Source organism: Dipteris shenzhenensis, chromosome 4 (genome assembly GCF_047967505.1).
Source record: "Dipteris shenzhenensis isolate YYH24624 ecotype China chromosome 4, Dip_SZ_1.0, whole genome shotgun sequence".
Lineage (NCBI taxonomy): Eukaryota > Viridiplantae > Streptophyta > Polypodiopsida > Gleicheniales > Dipteridaceae > Dipteris > Dipteris shenzhenensis.
Window position 1 is genome coordinate 28372636 of NC_141599.1, and position 26813 is coordinate 28399448.

At 44.0% G+C, this 26813-nt stretch overlaps 1 protein-coding gene across 2 annotated transcripts in view; it reads left to right on the top strand.

The window, feature by feature from the left end:
* LOC147902678 (uncharacterized) overlaps positions 1-26813 on the top strand; it is a 47978-nt gene that overhangs the window by 19218 nt on the left and 1947 nt on the right. For both annotated transcript variants that reach the window (XM_087373692.1, XM_087373691.1), the window contains 8 exons: positions 9926-10034; positions 10272-10339; positions 10453-10581; positions 10669-11987; positions 12092-12310; positions 12405-12465; positions 12686-12799; positions 13995-14108. In XM_087373692.1, the coding sequence (XP_087229818.1) occupies positions 9926-10034; positions 10272-10339; positions 10453-10581; positions 10669-11987; positions 12092-12310; positions 12405-12465; positions 12686-12799; positions 13995-14108 (2133 nt within the window). The remainder of the gene's footprint in view (positions 1-9925; positions 10035-10271; positions 10340-10452; positions 10582-10668; positions 11988-12091; positions 12311-12404; positions 12466-12685; positions 12800-13994; positions 14109-26813) is intronic.

Below are 26813 nucleotides of genomic sequence, written 5' to 3' on the forward strand. Positions count from 1 at the left end.
AGCTTTAGTTATTGGCAGTTAGGTCACCTAGTACTTTTAGTGTCTTATGACACCTAGTACTAGTGGTACCACTAGGACACTAGGTCCTAGGGTTCTCTTTTATAGTACTTTATACTTTCATTTTCATTCTACTAGTTGATGTGATAGCTTCCACTTCTTGCTCCACTCTTGTGCATCCTTTTGCTTCCGTGAGCCTACAGTGGTATCAGAGCACTTCCTTTCCGGACTTGCTTCGTACTCCTAGCTTCTTGCTTCTAGCTCTAGCTCTAGCTTCCACACTTCAGCTCCATCGTCAAGCTCAACCGGACGTCCTGCACAACTCCGACGCAACCTCGCGACCTGCTTTGTGTACTATTCTGTACAGTTGTACGGATTTTCGTACGGCACGTTAGTTGCAATTCTCTCTCTCTCTCTCTCCGATTCCGTACGACTGTCCGTACAGTGAGTCAGAACTTGCGAGGCCAGCCAATGCTACAGTGGCTGCCCATAGTGCTGGTCCCTCTACAGAGGGTACTCCTCCTGATGCTTTATCCTCTAGCACCCCTGTTGCTGCTCCTCCAACTCAGGAACAAACAAGATGGGATGCAAGAGATGCAAATGCACATTCTTGTATTGCTTTATCATGCAAGAGAATCATTATTCCACACATTCGGTTATGCAAGATAGTAAAGGATGCTTGGGATAAAGTGGCTTCTCTTTATCAGACTCGCAATGAGGCACGTGTTGCATATTTAAGAAGGCAATTGCAGGAAGTCAGCATGAATGAAGGTGACTCTATGGATGCATACTTGACAAAGGTCAAGGACCTCATGGAACAACTTGCCAATATTGATGAGGTGGTGCCAAATTCTCAGCTTGTCAGTACCACATTGAATGGGCTGCTAGATACATATCAAGGGTTTGCTACAACCCTTCGACTAGTGGCCATGGGTAATCTAGACCACTACTGCTTTGATCAGTTAGTCACTTTGCTTTTGCAGGAAGAGCAAAGTCGTGCTAATAGGCAAGCTACTATTCCTGATCATGCATTTGCTTCACATCAGACAAGAAAAGGCAAGGCTTCCAAGCCTATGGGCAAGCCTAAATATGTGCCTAACGGTGGCAATTCCTCCAATGCATCTCAAAATATAGCAGATAAGTCAAAAGAAGAAAAGATGCAACTATTGTCACAAGCCAGGGCATGAAATTTCAGAATGCAGGAAGTGCATTGCTTTGGAGAAAAAGAAAGCAGGATTGACAGTCAATGCCTCACATGCAATTGAATTCCACGAGCCAGCAAATGCCTCAATGCACATGCTCTCAAGGATGATTGGGCATGGGCTGTCCATTGCTCCTTTGATCCCTCCAAAGTTGATGCATTCTTTACTGTTGCTAATGATGCTCAGTCTTGGTAATTTGATAGTGGTGTGTCCAAGCACGTCACATCTTGCAGACAGTTGTTTCATTCCTTAGCTAATGCACCTCGAGGGGGGACTGCCACATGTGCTTATAATGCTTCCTATGCTGTAAAAGGAATTGGAGATGTGCAGCTCACATCCATTTCAAGCCATCCTGACACTTTGACAAATGGTCTTTTTGTGCCTGGAATTGAAGTCAACTTGATTTCAATTTCAGCAATTGCCACTTCAGGTTTCAGAGTGATTTTTGATGGATACAGATGCCTAGTATATGATCTTCGTGATGAGAATGCCATAGTTCTCACTGGCACTTTGCAAAAGGGGCTTTATCACCTTGATCATCACTCAACTGCACTTTCTATTGAAGCATTTGCTATTTCAGATTCATAGCTTGCTGAAACTCATCTTTGGCATGAGAGAATGGGTCACCTCAATTATAGAGCTCTTGCCAAGTTACATTCACAGGGTGTGGCAAATGATGTATTTCAAACTCACACAGTTTCCAAACATGTGTGTGAGGGTTGTCTTTTGGGTAAGATGCATCGGTTTCCTTTTCAAAAGAATTGTCCAAAATTGTCATAAAGGAAATTGCAGCTAGTGCACAGTGATGTCTGTGGCCCAATGAGGACAAATGCCATTGGAGGGTACAAATATGATGACTTCACAAGATATTGCTGGGTATATTCTTTAAAAGCCAAATCTGAAGTGTTCTCATGCTTTCAGAGGTGGCTGAAGATGGTTGAGAATGAATCAAGATGCAAGCTTGTCACCCTCAACACAGATAGGGGGGGAGAGTATATGTCAAAGGAGTTTGATGCATTTTTGTCTTCACGGGGCATTGTTCACTCATGCGCACTACTCCTTACACTCCTCAGCATAATCCTGTTCCTGAAAGGAAGAACAGGTCCACTATGGAGATGGCTAGATGCATGCTTAAGGCCAAGTCCTTGCCAACTATGTGCTGAATAGATCACCTACAAGGGCATTGAGGACTGTTACACCTTATGAAGCATGGAAAGGCAGGAAGCCTTCACTTTCACACATGAGAGTTTTTGCCTTCACTTTCACACATGAGAGTTTTTGGGTCTCTTGCATATGTTCATGTACCATCTCAGCTGAGACATAAGCTTGATGACGAGGCAATCAAATGCATATTTATTGGTTACAGCCAGGAGAGCAGAGGGTATCGGTTGTATCAACCAAATACTGGGAAGATTATTGTCAGTAGAGATGTAATCTTTGCTGAACATTCGGCTTCTCCTCATGTGGACTGCAAAGCTAAGCCAGAAGTTGACATGTTTGATGCCTTTGACTCTTGGTTACCTCTGCTTCCTTTGGAGGGGGACTTTGACCAGCAACATGAGCCTCTTGCAGCCCCTTTAACGAGCAATGATCAGCCAGCACCCCATGCTGATTTGCAGGTTCCTCTTCCAGCACAAAATGATCCCAATATTCATGATGTAGTGATTTAAGAAAGAGCTGTCAATAGACAGCAAAGACAAGTTCCCAGATGGCTTCTTGACACATTGAGGGACAGCAAACAAGATCAACCTCTTGCTGCCTGGACAAGATCAGGGAATAGACAGATGCATGGTCACTTTCTTGAGTTTGCACTCCTTGCTACAGCTTGCAATGAAGAGCCTTTGTGCCATAAAGATGCTTTTGACAGCAAAGAGTGGATGGATGCAATGAGAGCTGAGCTACAATCTATTGCCAAAAATGACACATGGGAATTAGTGGATCTCCCTCCCGACAAGCATGCCATTGGTACCCAATGGGTCTACAAATAAAAAAGGAAATTTGATGGCAGCATAGATCGACACAAAGCCCGTCTTGTTGCAAAAGGGTATGCCCAACAACAAGACTACCTTTCTTCATGGGGATCTGCAGGAAGAAGTTAATGTGACACAACCTCCTCGCTTTGAGGTTGTTGGCTCTGAAAACAAGGTTTGCGGGCTGAGAAAAGCCTTTTATGGTTTGAAGGAGGTACCCAGGGCATGGTATGTTAAATTCATGCACACTTACTGTGCCTTGGTTTTCAGAATAGCCCCACAGAGCCCACTCTTTATGTCCGTGGGAGTGGATCTGATTTTTTTATATGTAAATGACATCCTGATCACGGGCCCTGATACTCAGCATATTGCAGCTTTCAAGGCTGATTTGCAGCAAGCTTTTGAAATGTTAGACATGGGACAGCTGCACTATTATTTGGGCATTCAGTTTGCCCTCATGTCGAGTGGGGTATCATGATGTCACAGTGCAAGTATATTGGGCAGCTCCTTGATCGCTTTCAGTTTGAGGATTGCAAGCCAATCTCTACTCTAGTGGAGCTTGGCTTCAAATTTTCAGCTCATGATGGAAGCCCACCATGTGATATCACTATTTACCAGTGGGCTGTTGGATGTCTCATTTACTTATGCCACACCGGACCTGACTTATAGTATGCAATATCCTAGCTCAGCAGGTTCATGCACATGCCCAGTTCACAGCATTGGCAGGGAGTGAAGAGCTTCAAATATCTTAGAGGCACTCAGGATTTAGCCCTCTTCTATGGTGATCAGGGTTCACTTACCATGCATGCTTACATGGATAGTGACTGGGCAGGTTGTTTTGACAATTGTTTTTTGCTTGGTAGTTCATGTATCTCTTGGCTCAGCAAGAAGCAACCAACAGTTGCCACATCCAGCTGTGAGGTTCAGTACAGGGCAGCCTTCACCGCTACCTTAGAGTGTGTCTGGCTTCGACAGTTACTTACAAGACATCCTTCACTATGGTCTACACTGACAGCCACAGTGCTTTGGCCATTGCGCGTAATCCAGTGTTTCATGCGTGTACCAAGTACATTGAAGTTCACTACCATTATGCTCGAGAGCGGTTGTCAGTAGGAGACATAGAGTTGTCCTACCTTCCCACAAAGGACAACATAGCAGATATGTTTACAAAGGCACTTCCTCGTCCCAAGTTCGAAGTCTTTCGACAAGCTTTACACTTGGTTCCCTTTGTTACATGATCTGGCATACCTTGTACATTCATAGGTGGCTATATCCTTTTGGATGAACATGTGCCACCATGACTAGAAAATACCAGTATTCTGAGATGTTTCTAGAATACTTCAGCCCATACTATGGAGGGGGGTTGGTAGGCCATCTTCTCCTGGTCGTATTGATGCCCTCTGGGCCTTGGTATGTGTCATGTAGCTTTAGTTATTGGCACTTCGGTCACCTAGTACTTTTAGTGTCTTATGACACCTAGTACTAGTGGTACTACTAGGACACTAGGTCCTAGGGTTCTCTTTTATAGTAGTTTGTACTTTCATTTTCATTCTACTAGTTGATGTGACGGTTCTACTTCTTGCTCCACTCGTGCATCCTTTTGCTTCCGTGAGCCTACAACATGCACGCACATATAGAGCGCTCTTTAACTACACTCGTTATTAGTACTGTGGTGCTTGTGTTTGTTAATCATCCGAAGGAGGTTGACCCAGTAACCAACCGCCCTCCTTTGTTTGACCCCCTTTACATGCTCACGCCAACCTGCCCAAATGGCTGACAAGGCCTTGAGCTATAAAGCTTTATCTAGTCCTCAGTTGTGGCCTCTTTACAAGACTTCTTCCAGCCTCAGCCTTGCCATCTACAAGGCCCACGTAACCCCTCATGCTAGGCCATTTCCACAACTATTAGGCTGTGGTTTATGCTGCTCATGTGGCAGCCATGCTGCTGCCCACACGGTAGCCCCCGTAGTTCTCAGATATGCCCTAAAGGCATCGTTATCTTTATGCAGGTGTCCTTCCCTCTCATTGTTCTCATGTGGGAGCTCACGGGGGGCAGTCATGTGCTCCAACATGCAGCCAGCTACTGTTCAATGGGAGTACCAAATTGGGGCCTCATTGTTCTCTTATTTCTGTTGAGATCTTCTCCTCTTGTTTTGTGCCTCTCCTAGGTGTCAGTGGCGATTGGAGGCTTTGTCGAAGTCCGGGCTGAATGCCAAACTAAGGTGTTATTTGGGATTAGGGACTCACTGTCCACCCTAGTGGTACCTTGGGGGTGAGAATCTTGGTGTATGGTTAGGTGAGCCATTTGGGTAAGTTGGGCTCGCACTCTTTGGGTCAGGACTTGTGTCGTAGTTGGACGATCGCTAGGTACCACTGGTACACACATCCACCTACATGTCTCTTTGAGCACTTGAACTTGGGGTCGCTAGATAGCCTAACTCCGTGCACCCAAATTGGCTATAGGTTTTGGGGTGTTTGCCAATGATAGCAACACAATCCGTAAGGTGACAACGCGAGGTGATAGGCCCTTGTAGGAGCAACCTCGCTAGCACATGGTGTATTAATGTAGGTCATGCCGCTGGGGGAGGCACCACCACTTTCAGCGTATGCTCGCGAACACCCAAAGTTGGAATTTTCAATTGGAAGTCGTCACAACAAGCCTTGCAGTCTAAATGAACGGAAGTTGGATTCAAACTAACTAGAAAGGGTGGTAAGTCGGGCAGCCTGAGGCTTTCTTGTTGGGATTCGGTAGACCTTTATCTTCCTTTCTTTCTTTTGATCGAAATGGAAAGGAATCTATTTGAGGAACCGAGAACAGAGAACCTAGAAACCCTAATGATTCATTCCAAGCGAGACGATTAATCTTACATTACGTTGATCTTCGAGAAAATGAAATAATTCTACCTGTAATGGAATTGAAAGCAATAATCACTTCTTATTACTATACGATAACGTCGGTGATTGATAATGCAAACTACCTAAACCTAACTTGTTTTAGATAGCTCTGAGTTTATCGCATATGGGATCGACACGTTAGCCTCGATCCTAGCAAAGCTATTCAATGATGCTGTTTACCTTGGCTTCCCCCGCACTTGGACACTCAACACCATCACCCCCATCCACAAGGCAGGGGATCCCGTCGAGGGAGCTTTAGTGAAGCTGAGTTTCTACAGCGATTACTGCCTTCGTATTTCAGAGGAGGGATTCATCACACCACCGGGGTACACTGAGCTTCATATGCCTCACTCACTACGGATCTGCAATTGGCAGTTTCGGGTATCATCACACCGCCTCCGCATAGAGAGTGGTAGAGTAGAGGGGATCCCTAGGGAGCATTGCATATGCATATTGTGCGACTGTCAAGAGGTTGAGTCGGAGGAGCATTTTATTTTCAGGTGCCCAGTGTACTACGAGATTTGAGGTCGCTACCACTGTCTCTTCATAGACGGCTCTGGGCTCCTTTTTAGATTCCTCGCCTACCCAGATCAGAGATGCCTTGCGGCCTTCATTCACGAGGGGTCCGACACAGAGAGTACTTACTCAGGTGACGGGGCTTGGCCACACCATCAGACACCTCTCAGAGCAGGATCACAGAGTTCTTCCTATCGAGTGACATTGATCGTCCAGTCTCTAGCCGCAGACGTGACAGAGACCTCGACCCGACGATCGTAGCACGACACACGAGACATCGAGGGGACACACAGATCACTCTGGGGGACCTCTCGTCATTGTTTAGACCGGGGATACGTCCCGCGACATGACATACATAGGATTCCATTCCGCTCCAGTCTTTTTTTCTTTTCATTGTCATACCCAGATGTATTTGATTATGTATGATCAGACTTAGGATCCAGCACGGGTGATGATGCTCGTTTTAGTTCCACCCTTACTGTGATTTGTATCAGGTTTTCTTTCAGTCTCATAGACCCATCGGTCTTCTGAAGACTCTAATAAAATTTCTTTCTTTCTTTCTTTCTGCATCCCCAGGTCCTTGCACACATTTTAAAGAATTTATTTTGACTAAAAATTATTGCACTTGGTAGATTATTCCATAGAGTGAATTAAGATGTGACTCATAGGGTGCTTTGGGCAAAACAATTACAGAAATGCCTAAAGAAGGTGAACAGTGTTCCATCCTTGAAAGAAGAAATCAAATTGGCCCTGGAATAGTCACTTACTGTTATTAGCTATTGGTAAAATAGTTAACAAGAAATCTGTTTCAATAAAACAAGGACACTACGGAGAAGCTCTTAAGGAGCATTAAGTTATGGATACTTGACATGGGACTGGTTGGCCGACCTGCTATTTTTAGCCAATGACTATTAAATGAACTAGCCAGGGTTTTTGCACTAACAAGTCTTCCCCTTGGGACATATGAAGAGGCATTAAGGCTACTCATGACTTGGGTGATGGATTAGAGCTTAGTTGTACTTTTAATTTACTCTATTACTATTTTAGTAAATAGAGTAATGAAATCAAGTTGGGGCGTTTTGAAGATGAGGGTACCGGCTCGAGAAGGCGAACATTTTATTCCAAAGGGGCAATAGAAGGCACAATTTCAAACTACCATTTCTTGGAAATCAAAGGCTGATGGTCCCAAGGCCCATGTAGCATTTAAAGAACCTCATGAAAAGAGGACATTGGAGGTACTACAACACATGCCCCACATTCACACATATGTGGGACAAGTGTTTGTGGCCCTACCTCCACCTCCCTCCCCTCCTTTCATATAAAACAGCCCTCCCTCTCGCCTCATTCTTATTCTCAAATCCAACGCTGAAGTTTGGCCTCTTCCTTGCTGCAACCCTGCTGCTCCCTCTGCTTCATTCCCATGTGCTTCTCCAGCCCTGCTGAACCCTCTCCACCACTGCTGCAGTTTGCAAACTCTGTGAAAAGAAAAAGGCCCTCTCTACGCTGTGCCCTGTTCTATTGCGATTCAGTCTAGGCCATTTTCCTCCTGCATAGCCTGCTGATCTTACATTCCTGTTTGCTCCCCTACGTTCCTTTCCTACTGCCATCAGAGACGTGTTTCACCTCATCTCTGCTGCTGATAATCTTCTTGACAATTTTTTTTACACAAAACCTCTGCTGACAGAGCCTTTGCAATGAATTTCTGCCGGAAGATCAGTCCAGGCTAAGCCTGCAATGGAGATCTGCTGAACAAAAACCACTACAGCAAGTACGCTCTTTGTCCCACGGCCTCTACCACAAGCTCCCTCTTTGTTGGCCAGTCCCTACTCCATTAAAACCCCTCGAAGCTGCTTCCCAAACCGGATTGAACTGCCAGATGCAGTGTCCAATTAATCTTAATCTCCTAGGCCCTAATTGGGTAAGGGTGATCAGCCAAGTGCTATTTTGTTCTATCGGTCTAGGGCCCTACTTGGGTAAGATTGATACTCATTTTATTGCAAAGCATAAACAGGAAAAAGAGTGCATCATAAAGATAACCACATTGTCATATTTGAATGGGGACGGCTCACCCATGTTGAGCCCAATCAAGGTCTGTTACATATATGCGTTTGGTCAATCTGTGTGTGGTTGTCTTGGTCCCTAGGTCTTGTTCAAGTTAAACTTGAAGGTGGATTGTGTTGGAATAAAATTAGCCTACAGGCAGGGGTGCCACCTTCACCCCTCAACCAGTCTAGTATTTTGAGTTTTTTGTGTGTGTTTTAATAAATACCATAGTCAGGTCAAGACGGTCTCAGTCGAGGTAGACTCCGGCACAATGCACCATATCCATCTTGCTTTATGTAGACGATGTAGTGCTGATATCAGACACATTGGAGGGACTACAAAGGCCCCTGACAGCCTTGCAAGCCTTGTGCGAGAGACGAGATATGAAGGTCAACCTAGGTAAAACAAAGGTTATGATCTTCAACACTAATGAGGCTCATCTTCAATGGGAGGCCTTCACATTAGCAGGGGAGGGTTGAGACAATTAGATCATACGTATACTTAAGGTGCACCTACATATGCCCTAATTCTACCATAAAACCGGTGCAACATAGGATTGATTAAACAAAGGGCATGCTTCTTTGTTGAGGCTAGAGAGATAACGCTTTTAAGCACACTTCTAGCATGTGAACAGGAAATCCCCTCTTTGACTCGCTAGTTAGGCCAACTGTCTTGTATGCAATTGGTTTTCACTTGACGTTGCGTGATCTAGCGGGTTTTTCACAAGTTTGATGGGCTATGCTTTCATTTTACTATCTTAAAGATTTGTCCATTTTGCAGCTCGCTATCTTAGCTGGTGTGTTGCCCTATCAGCTAGAATATCTAAGTATTTTTTTATAAAATTGCTCATTTGGGAGAGACTTAAATGAAATCGTATAGTCTTCACAAGCAGTTCTAGATTCAATGAACAGAATGTGGTCTACTTTTTGATTAGCCTCCTCCTTTAGTGCTGTTTGTCAGGGCTGAGTCTGCTCTTCACCTTTCGATCGTTGACATAAACTCAGTACAAAGACCTTGTATAAAGGAATGCTCAACTATGTGTGGCTGTATGGAAATCTATGTTTGAGAGCATCTGTTTATACTATGGTCTACACCCAACGTTGGATGATGATGATGTCAGTGGGGACACCATAGTAGCTAGTTGCTGCTATGCATGTGGAGTTATGGTTTTCAACCTTGTGAATAACTGTCATGAGATTGAAATTGCACAATGTCTTGTGTTTTAGAGGATGAGGTTGGGCATCTTTCTGGATTCATCTATATATATATTTGAAATGATTTTATTTTGTTGGATTTAATGTAGGTACGCTTTCATCCAAGCAGATCAGACATACTGGCTAGTGGGAGCCTAGATAATGAAGTGAAGATTTGGGATGCAAGCACTGCAGAATGCATTGCTTCACATGATTTTTGTAATGATCAGCTCCACCTATTTTATGGATGATTATGTTGAAGGACTCGAAAGATCCTTTCTATATCTGCCATAAAAGTCTTATCCAATTGGCTGGATAGGTTTCGTTTGATTTTACTTTGTGAAGTGGTTTTTGTGATCAGACCCTTAGTTGATTTCATGATTGTTGTGGAATCTTGCCGATATGCAAATATTATAAACACTTGGGTTTAACAGTGGATGTTTGTAATCTTTACAGCAAGGCCTATTGCTTCCATTGCATTTCATGCCCAAGGAGATTTGCTTGCTGTTGCTTCTGGCCATAAGGTATATTTCAGTTTATTGACAAAGTTGAATAGCTTTCAACATACAGCTGTTGAATTTTCTAATTTGTTTGACATAATTTAACTTTTACTTTACTCTGTATCTGTTTGCTGTAGCTATACATTTGGCAGTACAGCACACCGGAAAAAGAAGCAGCTTCACCTGCTATTGTACTGAGGACACGCCGCTCTCTTCGTGCTGTACATTTTCATCCTCATGCAGCTCCTTTGTTACTGACTGCTGAGGTAGGCGTTCTACTGTTTGCTTTTTTTGGGGGGGGATAGGGATTATGATTGATTGGTTCTCAATTTGGAGTGATATATGTGATGCAGGTTAATGGTTTAGATGCACCTGACTGTCCCATGACCCTTGCCACTTCACCCGGTTATCTTCAGTACCCTCGACCTGCCATTTTTTTTGCTCCTGCGCAGCAGCCCTCATCTAGTCCGAGGCAGTCTGGGCATACTCCTGTCTCAAATTCACAACCTTATGTGCCTGCTCCAGCATGGTTCTGGCCAGCCGCTTGGGTTAGTGATGGTGATATTGGAGCTGGACAGTCTGAAAATATGATGATAGAGCTTAATGGTGTACTTCATGCACCTGTATCAGAGGCAGAGAACTTTTCACCTGTGGTTGAATCAGAGACCTTGGATCTTGCAGGCACTAATTCCGAGGTTTCACCAATGGACACCTCTCCCAGGCCAGCTCAAAATGATTTGTCATCTCTCCTAGTGGCGACCCCAAGCAATGAAGCTACAGTCCATCTCCCGTACTTGGCAGAGGCTAACAGTAACTACGAGTCTGGTGTAGATATGCTGCTCAGGGCTGCAGAAGGGCAAGCATTGGTCGATGAACCTGGTAGCAGTAGTCCATTAGTTGCAGGAGTGGAAACTTCCAGTCTGCCTCGTGTGCTACCCAGAAGTGAAACCAGGGATTCATTGTTGGGTATAAATTTGCCTTCAAACCTACCTGAGAGACAAACAGATACTTTAGGGACATGGCCTGGCTCCGGGGTTTGGAGTGTGAGCATGTTTTCGAACTTCAACGTTCAGTTACTAGTGGGAGATAGCATGCCACCTCTCTTGCAGCAGCCCTTGCAAGTGGGTTCAGACCAGCCAGGTTGGGAGTTGCCATTTTTACAGGGTTGGGTTATGGGTCAATCACAAGCAGGACTTGCTCAGCCTACTATACATCCAAGTGGAGTTGCTCAGCCTTCTGGTATGCTTGTGCTCCCTAGCACGCCTTCTGAGGCAAGAGGCTTTCAAGGTCCACAGCAGCAACAGCAGCATCATCGGGGTACAGCTGCAATGGCAACAGATGTTGCAGCTGCCCGAACGTCTGTCAGGTTGGGAAACTCTAGAGGAACGCGTACTCGAGGAGCAAATCAGACCACATCAGGAGCATCTGGCTCTGGAGGAGCTAATCGTATACATGTTGGAATTCTCCATGGATTTGCAAGCAGAGATCCTAATCCAGGCATGAGTGCTGCAGAAACTGCTGCTCCTCAAGCTGCAATGGCAGCTGCAGCTGCTGCTGCAGAGCTGCCTTGTACAGTAAAGCTTAGAATCTGGCCGCATGATATGAAGCACCCAAGTGCAGTGCTTGATCCAGAGACATGTCGTCTAACTATCCCACATGCAGTGCTATGCAGGTAATTCTTCTGTACCTCAGCAAGTGAAAGCAAAGATGGTAGGATGTGAAATTAGTTTACCTATTTTATGGCACGCATATACTGACCGATCATTTCAATGGCAGTGAGATGGGCGCACATTTTTCACCCTGCGGACGTTTTTTAGCTGCCTGTGTGGCATGCGTTCTACCTCCGCTTGATTCTGATGCATCCACACATTCTAGAAACCCCCCTTTAAATGATAATCTGGCAGCAGGTTCATCAGCCACCTCTCCCACACGGCATCCTATTTCTGCTCAGCAGGTTATATATGAGCTTCGAATATATTCTCTGGAAGAGGCAACGTAAGTTATCTTTTTGTGAGCATGTCTGTTGAACTCTGTCTTGGAGCTTCTTTGTTCTTAAAGCATTTTCTGTGGTTTTCTATTTGCTATGTAGATTTGGGCAGGTACTTGCATCAAGAGCGATTAGGGCGGCTCATTGTCTCACTTCTATACAGGTTTGTTTCTTGGAGCTGACAGAATTCAGCTGATCATCAAGTTGTTATTATTAATGCAGTTTTTCCTGCCAAAATCCATGCAGAATTGACTTTTTGAAATCTTGAATGTTTTCAGATGGCGCAGTTTATGATAGTGTTTTCTAGATGTTTTGGGGAGAAGCCCAATTATTTATCTCGAAGATGTAGACTGATTCATCTAGCTTATGTGTTTTTTGTGCAGTTTTCACCCACCTCAGGTCATATTCTTTTGGCATACGGCCGGCGCCATAACTCGCTTCTGCGAAGCATTGTTGTAAATGGGACAGCAACTATTCCCGTCTTTACTATCTTAGAGGTGCTTCTTTCTTTTGTTTTCATGCAGATTTAGTTGAATTGTCGGTTGCAAATGCTCATGTGTCTCTAATTCTTTGGAGGATCATGGCTTTTTAAAAATTTTGGGTGCATGTAACCATGCATTCTTGTTTTTGCAGTTACATATTTAGGTTTCTTGACTGATTACAAATTTTGAGTATATCTTCTGCATTGGTCATGAACTTCAAATTAATATGCTAGGGTATCATTGAAGCATTCTCACATGAATAGATCTTTTGCTTGGATCTTAACATGAAGATCCTGAGTCCTACGTTAGATATCTGTGTTAACTAACTAGGAATGTGCAGGTGGATTGTTTGAGGTTGAGGTTTCTGCATACTTGATTCTGTTTCTTTCCTTCAGATCTGTGTGTTTCTTAAGTATACTTGTGTGCCAGTGTCTTAGGCTAGGGTGTAGCAAGCTAGCCTCGATTATTGTGTAAAAAGTACTCAAGCCAGAACTGCATTGATGAAAGTGCATTTCATATTTGGAAAAAGTAGCTGATAGGGAGATGCACAGCCAAATAGAAAGATCTATCACAATTTCACTAGGACTCAATATTTGCTCTTGACTAAGTGTGCCCTTCATCTCTGGAGTTTTTAAAACTAAATGCAAAGATCTTTTTATAAATAGATGCTCATATTTCTGTGGCTGTGTACATGTTCATGGGAGTTTTATGCAATGGGTAAGTATTGATGGATTTGACAGTTTTGAATTTGGTGGGTCACTATCATGATGTTAAAACCACCATCCATTTTTGTTGACAAAACGAGTTTTGGCATATCCTTGTATTTGATTTTGATTTTGCTTGAGCTCTTGAACTCAGTAGATTAGCATAGATTAGTACTCAGCAAGGGCCCTAGCGTGCCCTTTGCTCCTTGTCCCATAGGCCCGCGAGGCCTCCCGTGGATGTTAATACATCTTTCTTCTTTCTCTCTTACACACACCCATGCACATGCACACGCTCACGCTCACGCTCACTCTCACACTCAACCACATTCTCACCCTCACTCTCACTTTCTCACTCACTCATTCTATAGGATTCTTCTTTTGGGAGTATCGATATTTATTATTCAATCATTTGACTTTTGTTCCTCATTTTGACAAGCTTAATGTAACAAGGAATTGGGAACTTATGTAAGCCATTGTTTTTAACCTTACATGTTATACAATGGCAGGTTTACAGGGTTTCCGATATGGAATTGGTAAAAGTGCTACCAAGTGCGGAAGATGAAGTAAATGTTGCTTGTTTCCATCCAATAGTGGGCGGTGGACTTGCTTATGGTACAAAGGTACTTTTTTTCAGAATCATTTGTCTTTGTGTTTAGCATTAGAAATTAATGTTTTCGTATGGTTATTATGTAATATGAGTATATTTTAGGGTGGTTAAGATGGAACTTTTGGAAGGTGGACTTTGATGTATTTATCAATGTATCAAAATAGTAAACTTCTTTATTGTAGTGATAAATTGGTGCGTGCACAATAGTTCAAGTGTGATTGATGGACGGGTACAATACTCCTTCAATATAAATGCTTTCAAATGAGGGGCAGTGCAAATTTACTAATCATTAACATAGATATGAGCTATAGTAGCTGAAGCTCTACATGAATCTTAATGCATAAATGTTGTTCACAACCATAGAATGTCACTTCGAATTTGCGGGCTAGAAATCAGGTGGACGCACAACAAGATCTTGCACATTAATCCGTGGTAGAGGCTACATACCAATTTTGGTACTACAGTGGATCTTTACACGCATTTGCAGCATGCAACCAGCCTCAAAAGATACCTGCAGCTATTTTGAAGTTCTTCTCAACAGGTAAGAGATCTAGTTATTCACAAGGTGCCTCCATAGAGGGCTTGTGAATTACCAAAATCTCACCGTTAAGCATCGTTTTTTTAGCCCCTCTGACCGATGCTTGATCAGTGACATTATTGTAACCCACAATCACCTTAGTAAGGATTGTGAATAGTAAATTGTTCTATGCTATTTTCCTCGAGATGAAGAACTCCCTGATTGTAGTCGGCCTATCCTTGATATCCTCTCACATCCAAAGAAGGGTTTATGAGAGTGAGGAGATCTCTCACATTGAGACAAGAGTGCTTGTTTGCTAGGAGCTGATTGTGTGATTGAGGGGGAGTATATGATACATGTTCACCTAAAGACTTTGGAGAAAGGTATGGTCTTTCTGTGGTGCACACTACTTTATTACATTCAGATATGATTTCTCCAAAAAGACTCGGGCGTGTATGATGTCAAACAAGTCAATCTCATTGCATGCTCAAAGCACAAGGGGAGAATTGGATTGGTAAAAGGATCAAAATTATCAAATCAAAGTGTTGGAGAGTACAAATCTAAATAATTCATTGAGTTTTGCAAAAATGTGGCATTCAAAGGCAATATACTGCTAGGCAATATACGATGGCTTTTACCCCTCTGCGAAATGGGGTGCCTGAGTGAAAAATTGAACAAATCTTGGAACTCACTAGGGCAATGCCTAAAGATAAAAGAAGTGCCAAAATACCTTTGGGTGGAAGTTGTAAATACAAATGTATATTTTCTTTTTAGAGCACCAACAAAAGCTATTAGTGGAATTATGCTTGAGGAGGCTTTTACAGTTAGAATGCCAAGTGTAAAAATCCATGTTTGTCTTTTGGTTGCGATTTTGCTTATGCATATGTTCCAAACGAGAAGATGAAAAACTTAGATGCAAAATCAGTACTGCGTTTTTATTGGTTATGTAAACGAAAGAAGGTTGTATGATATGTAGGGCTGAAAATCTCATAATCAGTAGAGATGTTATTTTTTATGAACATGATGACACTTGGGCTGGAAAACAGAGAAAAAAGTAATCATTCACTCTTGAACTGAAGAGGGCAATGAACAGCCCAAACAGGTTGACTAAGGCAAGCACTTTGTTAATGAAGGTAAGCAAAAGGCAGTTGAGGAACAATACTGCTCTTTGATTGTGAGAAAAATATTGCCAGGTGTGGTGCATGGATTCCATAAAAAAGTTAGAGATTCAGAAATTCTTTGAGACACCATAAGAAGGATCTAGATGGTCACAAAGGGTAAAAAGTTGATAGAGAAGTACTCAAGCTTCTCTAATGCAACTTTTCTGGGAGGGATGCAGATTGACAGGTAGAAGACGTATCATTTTAAGAAGTAACGAAAAGCCTAGAATGGCAAAAGCCATGGAGTCAAAATTTAATTTCATCATACATGGGAATTAAGCCATAGACACTAAATGGATATACAGAATCAAGAGAGATTTTGAGGACATTTTTTGAAATACGAAGCAAGGCGAGTGGAAAAGGGTTACAGACAGGTCAAAGGTGTTGAATATTCAGAGGCCTTTGCACCCATGGCAGCAGCAAAAAGCAACAAACAGTTGTTTTATCTTCCACTGAAGGAGAGTACAAGTGGCAGTTTGTGAAGCCTGTTGGTTGGGGATTCTTTTGAAAGAAATAACCATGGAAAGTACAATAGTTTTTTGTGACAACAAAAGCTGTAGATTCATGGAAAAGAATCCTGTGTTGCATAACTTCATTTATTAGGAAAAATCGCATCACAGGAAACGGAACTTATCTTATGCACCACAAAGCAGTAGGTTTTCTGATATCATTACGTGGCAAGAAATTGGAATGGTGCAGAGACATGCTTGGGTTGCAAGATATCAAAATGAGCATTATAGAACAACAAAAATCTGATTTTATACGATTGGGTTGCAAAGGTATATATACTAGGAAGAGTGTTAGAGCTCAACGCCCAACTGCCATACTCACTGATGTCATTTTTGGACCAATGAGTCGTCACTTTTAAATTTTGACATTAACTTACCTAGGGCAGCTTAAGAATACAATGGGTCAATAAAACTTTACCTGCCACGTGGTACTATTACATCATTAGGGGTCCTAGAAATCCTAAAATTGTAGCTACATAGACTAGCTGTTGTGTGTACTTATCGCACACATCATGTATGCTGTTCTCCAATTGGTTTTATCAGTAAAAGCTGGTTGTTTTTGGTGTTCCCACTTGATTCTTGCTGTCCCGACAGAGCACATGGAGGTTCAGTATGACAAAAGATAATCAGCAAAGATGTCGATGTTGTTTATTTTGCAATCAAGGAGAATGCTGCAGACATCTTCCCAAACATGCTTAGTCGAGAGACACGTGTACCTTATTAACCTACTTGGAATCGGACATAACCACAAAAGTGTAGAGACTAGACATTGAGAGGGTGTTAGAGATGTTGGAGATATCATAGTCAAAGAGGTGTGTAGTACTAGTCTATGTGAGTGAGTCTTGTGTGAGTGCCATGGTAATTATCCCATATGCACTAGGTGCTAGTGTGAGAGTGAGTAGCCTATATAAGGCTTGTACTTCACTTGTCTTGTTACACTTGATGAATAAATGAAAGCCTTTGTCATGTCTTCATTTGAGTATCATTTCCTCACACCCTAACCTTCTCTCTCTCTCTCTCTCTCTCTCTCTCTCTCTCCCTTCACCATGTTTCTGATATGGTATCAGAGCCACCTTCCATATCTGCTGCCACGTCACCCTTGCCCTAACCCTATTTCTGCTTTAGCCCTTCTTCCTGCAGCCTGCAGCCGCCTCAGCCCTGCTTCATTTCGCCCTGTTTTATCTCCACTTTCTGGCTGTTTGCACCCAACTAGAGCCTCTCCACAGCCTGCCTTCATTGCCACCTCCATTCTGGAGTTTTTGGAGCTTTAGCAGCCTATTACTTGCTGGTCGTCTCATTGCACCTGCACGTGTGGACCTTTCAGGGCTGTTTCGAAGTTCTTCACCAAAATCGACTTTTAATGTGCTGCTGCTGCATAGCCGCCTTCAACAGAGCCACTTCCGAGCTATTTCCAGCGCTCCAGCATACATATACCAGCCGACTTTTACTGTGGCGACCTGCTGCAGCACTTTGGAGTGCCTTGCTGAGCCGCTTTGCAGATTTCGAGACCCGCCTTTGCCTCTAGAGCACCTACAGCAACCGCCTTTGGACTTTGGGCCCTGCTGTGTGTATTTTAGAGCATTTACAGCCACCGCCTATCTGCTGTGAACATCTACAAGAGCTCTGAAGCATTCGGAGCTGTTCCAGGGAGCTGCTTTTCACTTTGGAGTCGTCTTGCGTCATTTCGAGTTGTAATCTTGCTGCTTTTTCATTAGGGTTTGCCTTGCCGGACACCCTCTTGCTGCATTTTGATCAGGGTTTACATTTTGGAGCCTCTGCGGCTCTTCTTCGCATTCGGTGGCTCTCCGATCGGCACATTGAGAATCATGACATGATGTCCCTTGGTAGCTGCTCCTATGGCCTTCATCGGTACATCATTCGAGGGCATCCTCGCCTGGTTCTTCACCAACATACCTCTTCGCATCAGGATGTGCACACTCTTGTGCGGTAGCTACTTCGGGATCATGGGTTCTTTGCCCTTGCTATGCATAAAATGAACGAAAATATTTCTATGTTTGTGTTGAGTCACATAAAGGTTCTCAGCCTTGAGTTGTCCCTCTAAATTGAATGTATTTGGAGTCAATAAAAGGTACTCTGCCTTGGGTTGTTTCCCAAAAATGATTGTATTGTGTTTCACTTTGGTTGATGGTATTGACCACCTAGTTCAGACTAAGGGGGAGTGACGAGTGATGGTTTGTCCTTGCCGGTCGCAAGCTGACTGAGAAGTCATTATCACACGGGAGGTGTTGGATAGTTGGACTTGCTCTTTGTAGTATTGCGGTGGAGGGGGGATCAGTCTACTCTTTGCGTGTTGGGTCTCACACTCTTTGCTCTAAAGAGGGGTGTTGGAGATATCATAGTCAAAGAGTGTGTTAGTGTGTAGTACTAGGTGATCTAGTACTAGTCTATATGAGTGAGTCTTGTGTGAGTGCTACGTGTCATCATGGGACTTATCCCATATGCACTAGGTGCTAGTGTGTGAGTGAGTAGCCTATATAAGGCTTGTACTTCACTTCTTGTTACACTTGATGAATAAATGAAAGCCTTTGTCATGTCTTCATTTGAGCATCATTTCCTCACACCCTAATGTTCTCTCTCTCTCTCTCTCTCTCTCTCTCTCTTCACCATGTTTCTAACAAGAGAATCAATGTTCCATCCTCTTGAACACCAGCTAGATCTAGATGTTCAACATGTATGGCCCCCATATGAGGAGAAACCATAGAGCCATAGGTATCAAAGAACAGGGAATCAAACTTCTATTGCTGTAGTGGAATACGTGGCTTAGCTCTCTCTGTTGGTGCCTCAGGTCTTCTTTGAAAGGCAGGATTCTTCTTGGGCTATCTTGGTTCGACGACACTTAGTTGAGTAGTGTTCTCTGGATGATGTGCCCTTTTCCCTTTCGACTTGTATGTGCATGCTTCTGTGGTTACCTCTTGGGAGATATTGGCGAGTATTGCAGCTTGGCATATCTAGAGAGTCAAATGCACAAAGGCATTAGATGAATCTCAAGTCCACCCTCTCACACCATGGCCAGTATATGGATTGATACCATACATACTTCGATGGCCAGTTTCGGCAACCATGCATGGTTCCTCCCGGGGAGCCTCTGCCAAGAGGGATATTTTTCTTAAGGAATGGAGGGGCTCTTCCTTCTTCTTGAGACTGAGGTGGCATTTTCAGTCTCTTTCTTGGTTTCTTTCTAGTTTGTACTGAGGCTTTCTATTGACCTGTTATGGGAGTTTTTTTTGCTCATGCCATGCATGATCTATTTCCTCTTTGAGCTTGCTCTTGCGGGTTCTTTCATACTTAATAGACATTTCTTTCATGGACATATGTGGTCTTAGAGATTCGCACTATCACCTTGTCCAAGACACAAGCCTAGATTTGGGATCACTAGAGACACAGAGTTGGGACAAGCCCTTATCTGTCCAAGGCCGGCTAGCTATTAATTGTCCCAATCCCTATGCTAGCCCAATCCCTAAGCATACAGTCTTGGTCACAAGGCAAGCCCATTGCTACCTAACTTAAGAACCTTGTGCCACATTCTAATCCTCAAGCTTTGGCAAACATTCTGCCCATGCGGCATCCTTCCATGCGCATATGGCCTATGGCAGCCCATAATAGCCATGTGCAATTCCACGTGGACTCCACATAATGAAATCCAAGGAGGATCTTATATGAAGCCTTGTTGCTATCTCATTTGACTGATATTTTCAGACAATTGATAGATGAAGGATGTCAGAGATCAACTGCTTGCTGCAGCACCTGTACACAACGGAAAACAAACATGAACTCTGTTGGGGTAAAGGCACATTGCCACCCTTTAAAATGTTACGACCGCTATGACTGTCTTAAGACAGTCATAGGGTGAATACCTAATCCTAATAAAACCTTTGAGTTTGTGGTGTGGAAAAACACATTCTTACACACCCACACTCCTTGTGTCTCTGTCTCCGACTGTTCCACTCCCCCCTTTTTCCCTCACAAGTGGTATCAGAGCCACCCTCTCTCACTCACTCCGGTCTACCCATCCCCTCTCTTCCAGTGTTTCCCTCGGGCTCCGTGCCCCTCGTCTTCGGGTAGCTTTGCTGCTCGATTCCTGTCTCTCTCTCGATTCTCAGCTCGTGGCGGCATTTCCATCGCGGGGCGTTTCTCCTTTCGGTGCAAGGCAGCAGCCGACCAGCCGGTCGCGACCAGCGCGACCAGCCAAGCAGCCAGTCGGCTGCAGGGCGACCAGCCGCACGCCCGCCAACCAGTCCCGCCACAGCCCGCAATCAGACAGCAACGGTTGCAGCAGCAACCGTACGGTGGTTGCCCAGCAGCATCCTCGGAAGAGAAATCAGGTACAGGGTACAGCAGGTACCCTGCGCAGGTACAGAAGGTACAGTTGCACAGGCACAAACAGACTTTGTTTGGGGAAGAAGGAAAAAGTGAGAGCACTTTGCTCTTTTGCGTGGTACTTGCAAGTACACGCAGGTACAGAAGTACAACGAGGTTTTTTCTTGATGCATTCTCGGAATTTTCAGTTTTAAAACTGTGTGTTTGAGGTACAGCAAGTACACTCGTGTCCCTCGTGCTTGAGGTGACTAGTGCCACAGTGTGTGGTGGTTGCACAGTTATTTTTCGGGAAGGTCAGATGCCTTGATTTGCAGAGGGCTTTTATGCTTACACTGAGTGCAAATCTCAGTTTTCGGGTGACTATTACAAAGGGCTTTTGCCTGGAAGTGTATGCAGTGTAGCCTTGAGGCAGTGTGGAGCCAGGGTGCCCACATTGGTCTTGTTTCCGCAATGTACTCAGTGACATTTCTTGCAGGTCACATTCTGTGTACGACACTTTGAAAATCTCAGTTGAGTCACGCTTGGCCAAGGCGCATCGAGTTTTACTCGGTCCCTAACTATCCATCGTTGACAATGCTCAAAAGATTTTCTCTTCAGTGTTTGTACGTTGGGATCTGTGTTGTTACTGTGTACACAGGGCAGTTTATGCATCACATTGTCAGGTGATTGTGCCAGAGAATTGTATTTTGTATGCTACCTCAGTGTTGAGGTGTCTTTCACTTGGTACAGGTGTCAAATCAAGGGGCTTTTGCCCAGATTTTGCTTGTGAGCACTTGAGTTACTGTTTGAGAACTTCAGATGCCTTTTATCCCCTTGGCAGAAGGGTGATTGGTTGGGATTTGTCCCATGCTTTGTTGCAGGTTTGTGACAGGCTGAGGTGTTTGGAGCTTTTTTCAGTGGACAAAACAGTGTATGCCAAGTGGTTTATGCATATAAAATCAGTGCAATACCTCATCTGAGGTGGGAGAAGTGTCCAGGACAGTAGTGTTTTGTGCTTCGTCAGATGATGATGCACTGATAAAACACTTGTGGAACAGCTGCAGCAATTCTGTAGTTACTGGTTTATGCCTATTTGAGCACAGTTCAGTGGTCAGAAGGGAGTTAGGCTACTTTCTCTACTGATATGGCTTCAGGGGGAAGTGAATCCTCTATGCTGAACATTAAGAAATTGGAAGGGGCACACAATTATGCATTATGGGCAGAGCAGTGTTTGAATGTACTTCTGCTAAAGAAGATTTCTAAGCCCATAAGGTTGAAGGGTGTCCAGCCATCCGGAATGGCAGATGATGAGTGGGAGGAGCTTGATTTGTCTGCAAGGGCGTCAATCATGCTCACTCTCACTGATTCATTGGTTTTCAATGTTCAGGCAGAAAAGACCTCTTATGGCCTATGGCAGAGGCTAGAAGAGTTGTATGCCCAAAAGAGTTCAGCCAGTAAGGTTTATTGGTTGAAGAAGCTTGCCGACCTTCGCATGAAGGAAGGTACAGCTATGACCTCACACTTCAGTGAGTTCAATGCCATCTTTACTCAGCTTATTGCACAGGGTTTGAACTTGGATGAGGAGTTCAAGGCTGCATTTTTGCTGTGTACCCTCCCTGAGAGTTGGGACACTTTTAAGACAACCCTGTCTAATTCAAATGTCACTCTTATGTATGCTGATGTGGAGAGCTCTCTTCTCATGGAGGAGATGAGCAGGAAGAATAATGCGGGCAGCAAGTCTTCCAATGCTTTGCAGGTACAAGATAGAGGTAGGACTCAGCAGAAGGGGAGATCTGCTGGCAAGTCCAAATCCCATAGTCAGTCCCGTGGTAAGAAAGATATTGAATGCTTTTACTGTGGCAAAAAGGGACACGTGAAGTCTAAGTGCTTCAAGTTTATACGGGATCAGAAAGCCAAGAAGGCTGAGGCAAAGGATGCAGGCAGTGGAAGCAAAGGCCAAGGGAGATGACACTGATGCAGTGAATGTTGCAGCAGAGGACAGTGACAGTGACAGACATGATGTATTATGTTCTTCTGCTGTAATTGCACATACATTGGTTGTTGATGGCCATGACATGCACACCTGGCTCTTGGATTCAGGTGCTTCTTTTCATGTTACGCCTCATAGGGAGTGGTTTACTTCCTACACAGGTACTCATGGAGTTGTTCACCTTGGGAACAACTATGCATGTCAGATTGCAGGGATTGGCAGTGTACAGATAGTATTCCCTGACGGACGCATATTTATGCTTGATGGTGTTCGCCATGTGCCGCAAATCAAGAAAAATCTGATTAGCACTGGCTTGTTGGATGACAGTGGTTACCACACCACATTTGGGGATTCCAAATGGTTGATTACTGATGGCCAGGTTGTAGTGGCTGAGGGTTATAAGAGTGATACCTTGTACCCTCTTTATGTTTCCAGTGTAGGTAATCATGTTGTTGCCATAACCGAGCTGCCGAAAGTTTCATTGTGGCATAGCCGGTTGGGACACATGTCCGTTAAAGGAATGCAAAAACTGTCATGTTTGGGGTATCTGCCGTCTCTTTCATTTTCAGATTTGCCTACTTGTGATCATTGCATTTTTGGAAAGCATTCTATGACTCCTCATAAGAGGAGAACTCCCCAGAATAGAGCACCGCTTGATCTAGTGCACACTGATTTGTGTGAGATGCCACAGCTATCACTAGGGGGTGCAAAGTATTTCATTACTTTTATTGATGATGCCACACGCAAAGTGTGGGTCTATTTCTTGAAGCATAAGAGCGATGCCTTAGATGCTTTCAAGAAGTTTGTCGCTCAGGTTGAGAATCGGACAGGATGCAGGCTGAAATGCCTCAGATCCGATAATGGGGGTGAGTATGTGTCACATGCCTTTGTACAGTTATGCGAAGCTAAGGGCATTAAACAGGAACTCACAGTCCCTCATAATCCACCTCAAAATGGTGTGAGTGAGCGGATGAATCGAACTATTCAGGACAAAGTTTGATGTATGTTGTCTTATGCTGCATTGCCCCATGGCTTTTGGGCAGAAGCCGTGCAAACAGCAGTTCACCTAATTAACAGGTCGCCGAACAAGGCTTTGGAGCTGAAAGTGCCAGAGGAGGTGTGGTCTGGCAAGCCACCTTCATACAAGCACTTACGTGTGTTTGGCTGCGAGTGCTTTGCTCATGTACGCAAAGAACTGCGCACCAAACTGGAGCCAAAGTCTTTCAGATGCATCTTCATGGGTTACGGTGACGAAGGTGAAATGGGGTACAGGTTATGGGATCTTGTCAAACGGAAGATTATACGCAGCAATGACGTCATCTTTAAAGAGGATAGTGTACACAAAGAACCCGTGCAACCTGTGGAATACAGGAGGGTTGTTTATGATGATGTCGGACAGCAAAGAATGCCCATTAATATGCAGCAGCAGGCTGCTGTAAATAACCCTGTTCAAGAGGGTATACAGGCTGAAAATCAGCCAGACAATTTTGCCAATGATGCACCACTGGATATGCCAGCAAATGGCGTTGTAGGACATCCAAATGTGGTGGTACAGCCACCCGTCATGCATGACGAACAGGCTAGACAGCAGCCTAATACGGAGCATTTTGTTAGGAGGAGCAACCGTGTACAACGGCCTCCTGACAGGTTTGTTCCAGGAGCCAATAATGTGGCTGATTTTATCATGCTGACAAATTGTGGTGAGCCTTCCAGCTTCAGGGAAGCTATGGGAAGAACAGAGAAAAGGAAGTGGGAGAAAGCCATGCAATCAGAAATGGACTCCCTACTTCAAAATGATACATGGGACTTGGTGCAGCTACCTGCAGGCAGAAAGGTTTTGCCATGCAAGTGGGTTTACAAAGTCAAAGTGGATTCAAATGCTTTACCGAGGTATAAGGCCAGATTGGTTGCCAAGGGATTTAAGCAGGAGAAGGGCATTGACTGATGAGATCTTTTCCCCTGTAGTCAAGATGACTACTTTGAGAGCAGTGTTAGCTCTTGTTGCTCATGAGTACATGGATTTATGTCAGATGGATGTGAAGACTGCTTTTCTTCACGGAGATCTCCATGATGAGATCTACATGAGTCAGCCAGAGGGATATGCTGTTAAAGGAAAAGAGAAGCTTGTGTGTAAGCTCAAGAGGAGCTTATATGGACTCAAGCAGGCACCAAGGGAATGGTACAAGAAGTTTGATGCCTTCATGCAGTCCCAAGGGTATCATAGGTGTGAGACCGATCACTGCTTGTACACCAAACGGGCAAAGGATGGCAGTTTGATGCTACTCATTCTATATGTGGATGACATGCTGATTGCCAGCAAATCTCAGCAGGAGATTAGTGCTTTGAAGAAGCAACTGCATAAGTCTTTTGACATGAAAGACTTGGGTGATGCAAACCATATACTTGGTATGCGGATTCGGTCCAAGGGACTTTTGTTTCTGTCACAGAAGAAGTACATTGGCAAAGTACTGCAGAGGTTTAAAATGGAGGGGGGGAAGTCTATTAGTACCCCGTTGCCTCCACATTTAAAACTCAGCCGTGAGGACAGCCCCAGATCAGATGATGATAAGGCTGAGATGGCCAAGGTTCCGTATGCATCTGCAATTGGTTCTTTGATGTATGCCATGGTTGCCACTCGTTCGGATATTGCTTTTGCGGTGGGAGTCATCAGCAGGTATATGGCAAATCCAGGCAAGCGGCACTGGGAAGCAGTGAAAGGCGTCTTGAGGTATCTCAAGGGTACCAAAGACTTGTGCATATGCTATGGTAGGCAGGATGCATTGGTGCATGGTTTTACAGATTCAGACTATGCAGGGAATGCAGATAACCGGAAGTCTACTACCGGTTATATTTTCACATTTGTAGGAGGTGCTATATCATGGGTGTCTCGGTTGTAGAAATGCATTGCACTGTCAACCATTGAAGCTGAATATATTGCAGCCACTGAGGCTTGCAAGGAAGCAATATGGCTTACTCGGTTGGTGAGAGATTTGGGCATTACAGGAGATATGCCAGTTTTGCATTGTGATAGTCAGAGTGCTATCATGTTGGCAAAGAATCCGGTCTTTCATCAGAAGACCAAGCACATAGATGTGAAATACCATTTCATCAGGGAGGTACTGGAAGACAAGCGGCTTGAGCTTGTAAAGGTGCATACTGATGATAATCCTGCAGATTTGCTCACTAAGAGCTTGCCTACAGAGCGGTTTGCACATTGTCGCCGCATCATGGGATTAGGTTGAGACCATTCTTATTTTATGGTCTTGTATACAGTGACTGTATATTGCTGTAATTTTTATTCTTTTCTCCCCTTTAGGCACATTGGCCTTTAGGTGGGAGGTTGTTGGGGTAAAGGCACATTGCCACCCTTTAAAATGTTACGACGGCTATGACTGTCTTAAGACAGTCATAGGGTGAATACCTAATCCTAATAAAACCTTTGAGTTTGTAGTGTGGAAAAACACATTCTTACACACCCACACTCCTTGTGTCTCTGTCTCCGACTGTTCCACTCCCCCCTTTTTCCCTCACAGAACTCTTTCCAAAACACACCCAACAATGCGCTGTAAATGAACCCTCATTAACACAGATATGCAGGAGATAAAACAGCAGAGAGAACTTAAACATGATACTCCGTCTATTTATCCACTGATTTGGGAAAATAGTGGCTCAAGGATGAGCATAACACTTTCAGCAGGTGCTGGGTAAAACACAGCCAGGTGTTGCTGACAGAGACTGAGAGAAGAGGAAGTTTGCTGCTGCTTGTGTATGCTTCTGTGTGCCTTGGTGAAGAGTGCTTCAGTGAAATGCATAAACTGAGGCAAAAGCCTCCCTTTTTTTAGGGCATTCCAGCCCTGAACCTGGCCGACCAGGTTCAGCCAGAGAGCGAACCAGATCTGGAACAGATCTAGCCGACTAGACCTGGCAGACCTGGTCTGTGACTCGGTCAACCGTGATTTGGTGTGGAATACGATGTATCAGTCTTCAAATAATGGTGTGGATTGCTTTCTACATTTAAAATTATTTTTTGGATGTTACCTTCCTGTAAGTTGTGTTCAGCCAGTTTGAACTTTTATAAGGCAAAAGACTAAAATTTAAAGTAGGTATCAGTTTCAATGTTCTATTGTATTTGTACCAGATGTTCCTGACTTTCAAGAATTTATGTACCTGTGCTCTTGGAGAAGGAATCTATCCTCGTGTGTGTTTTCTTAGATCTTAGACTTTC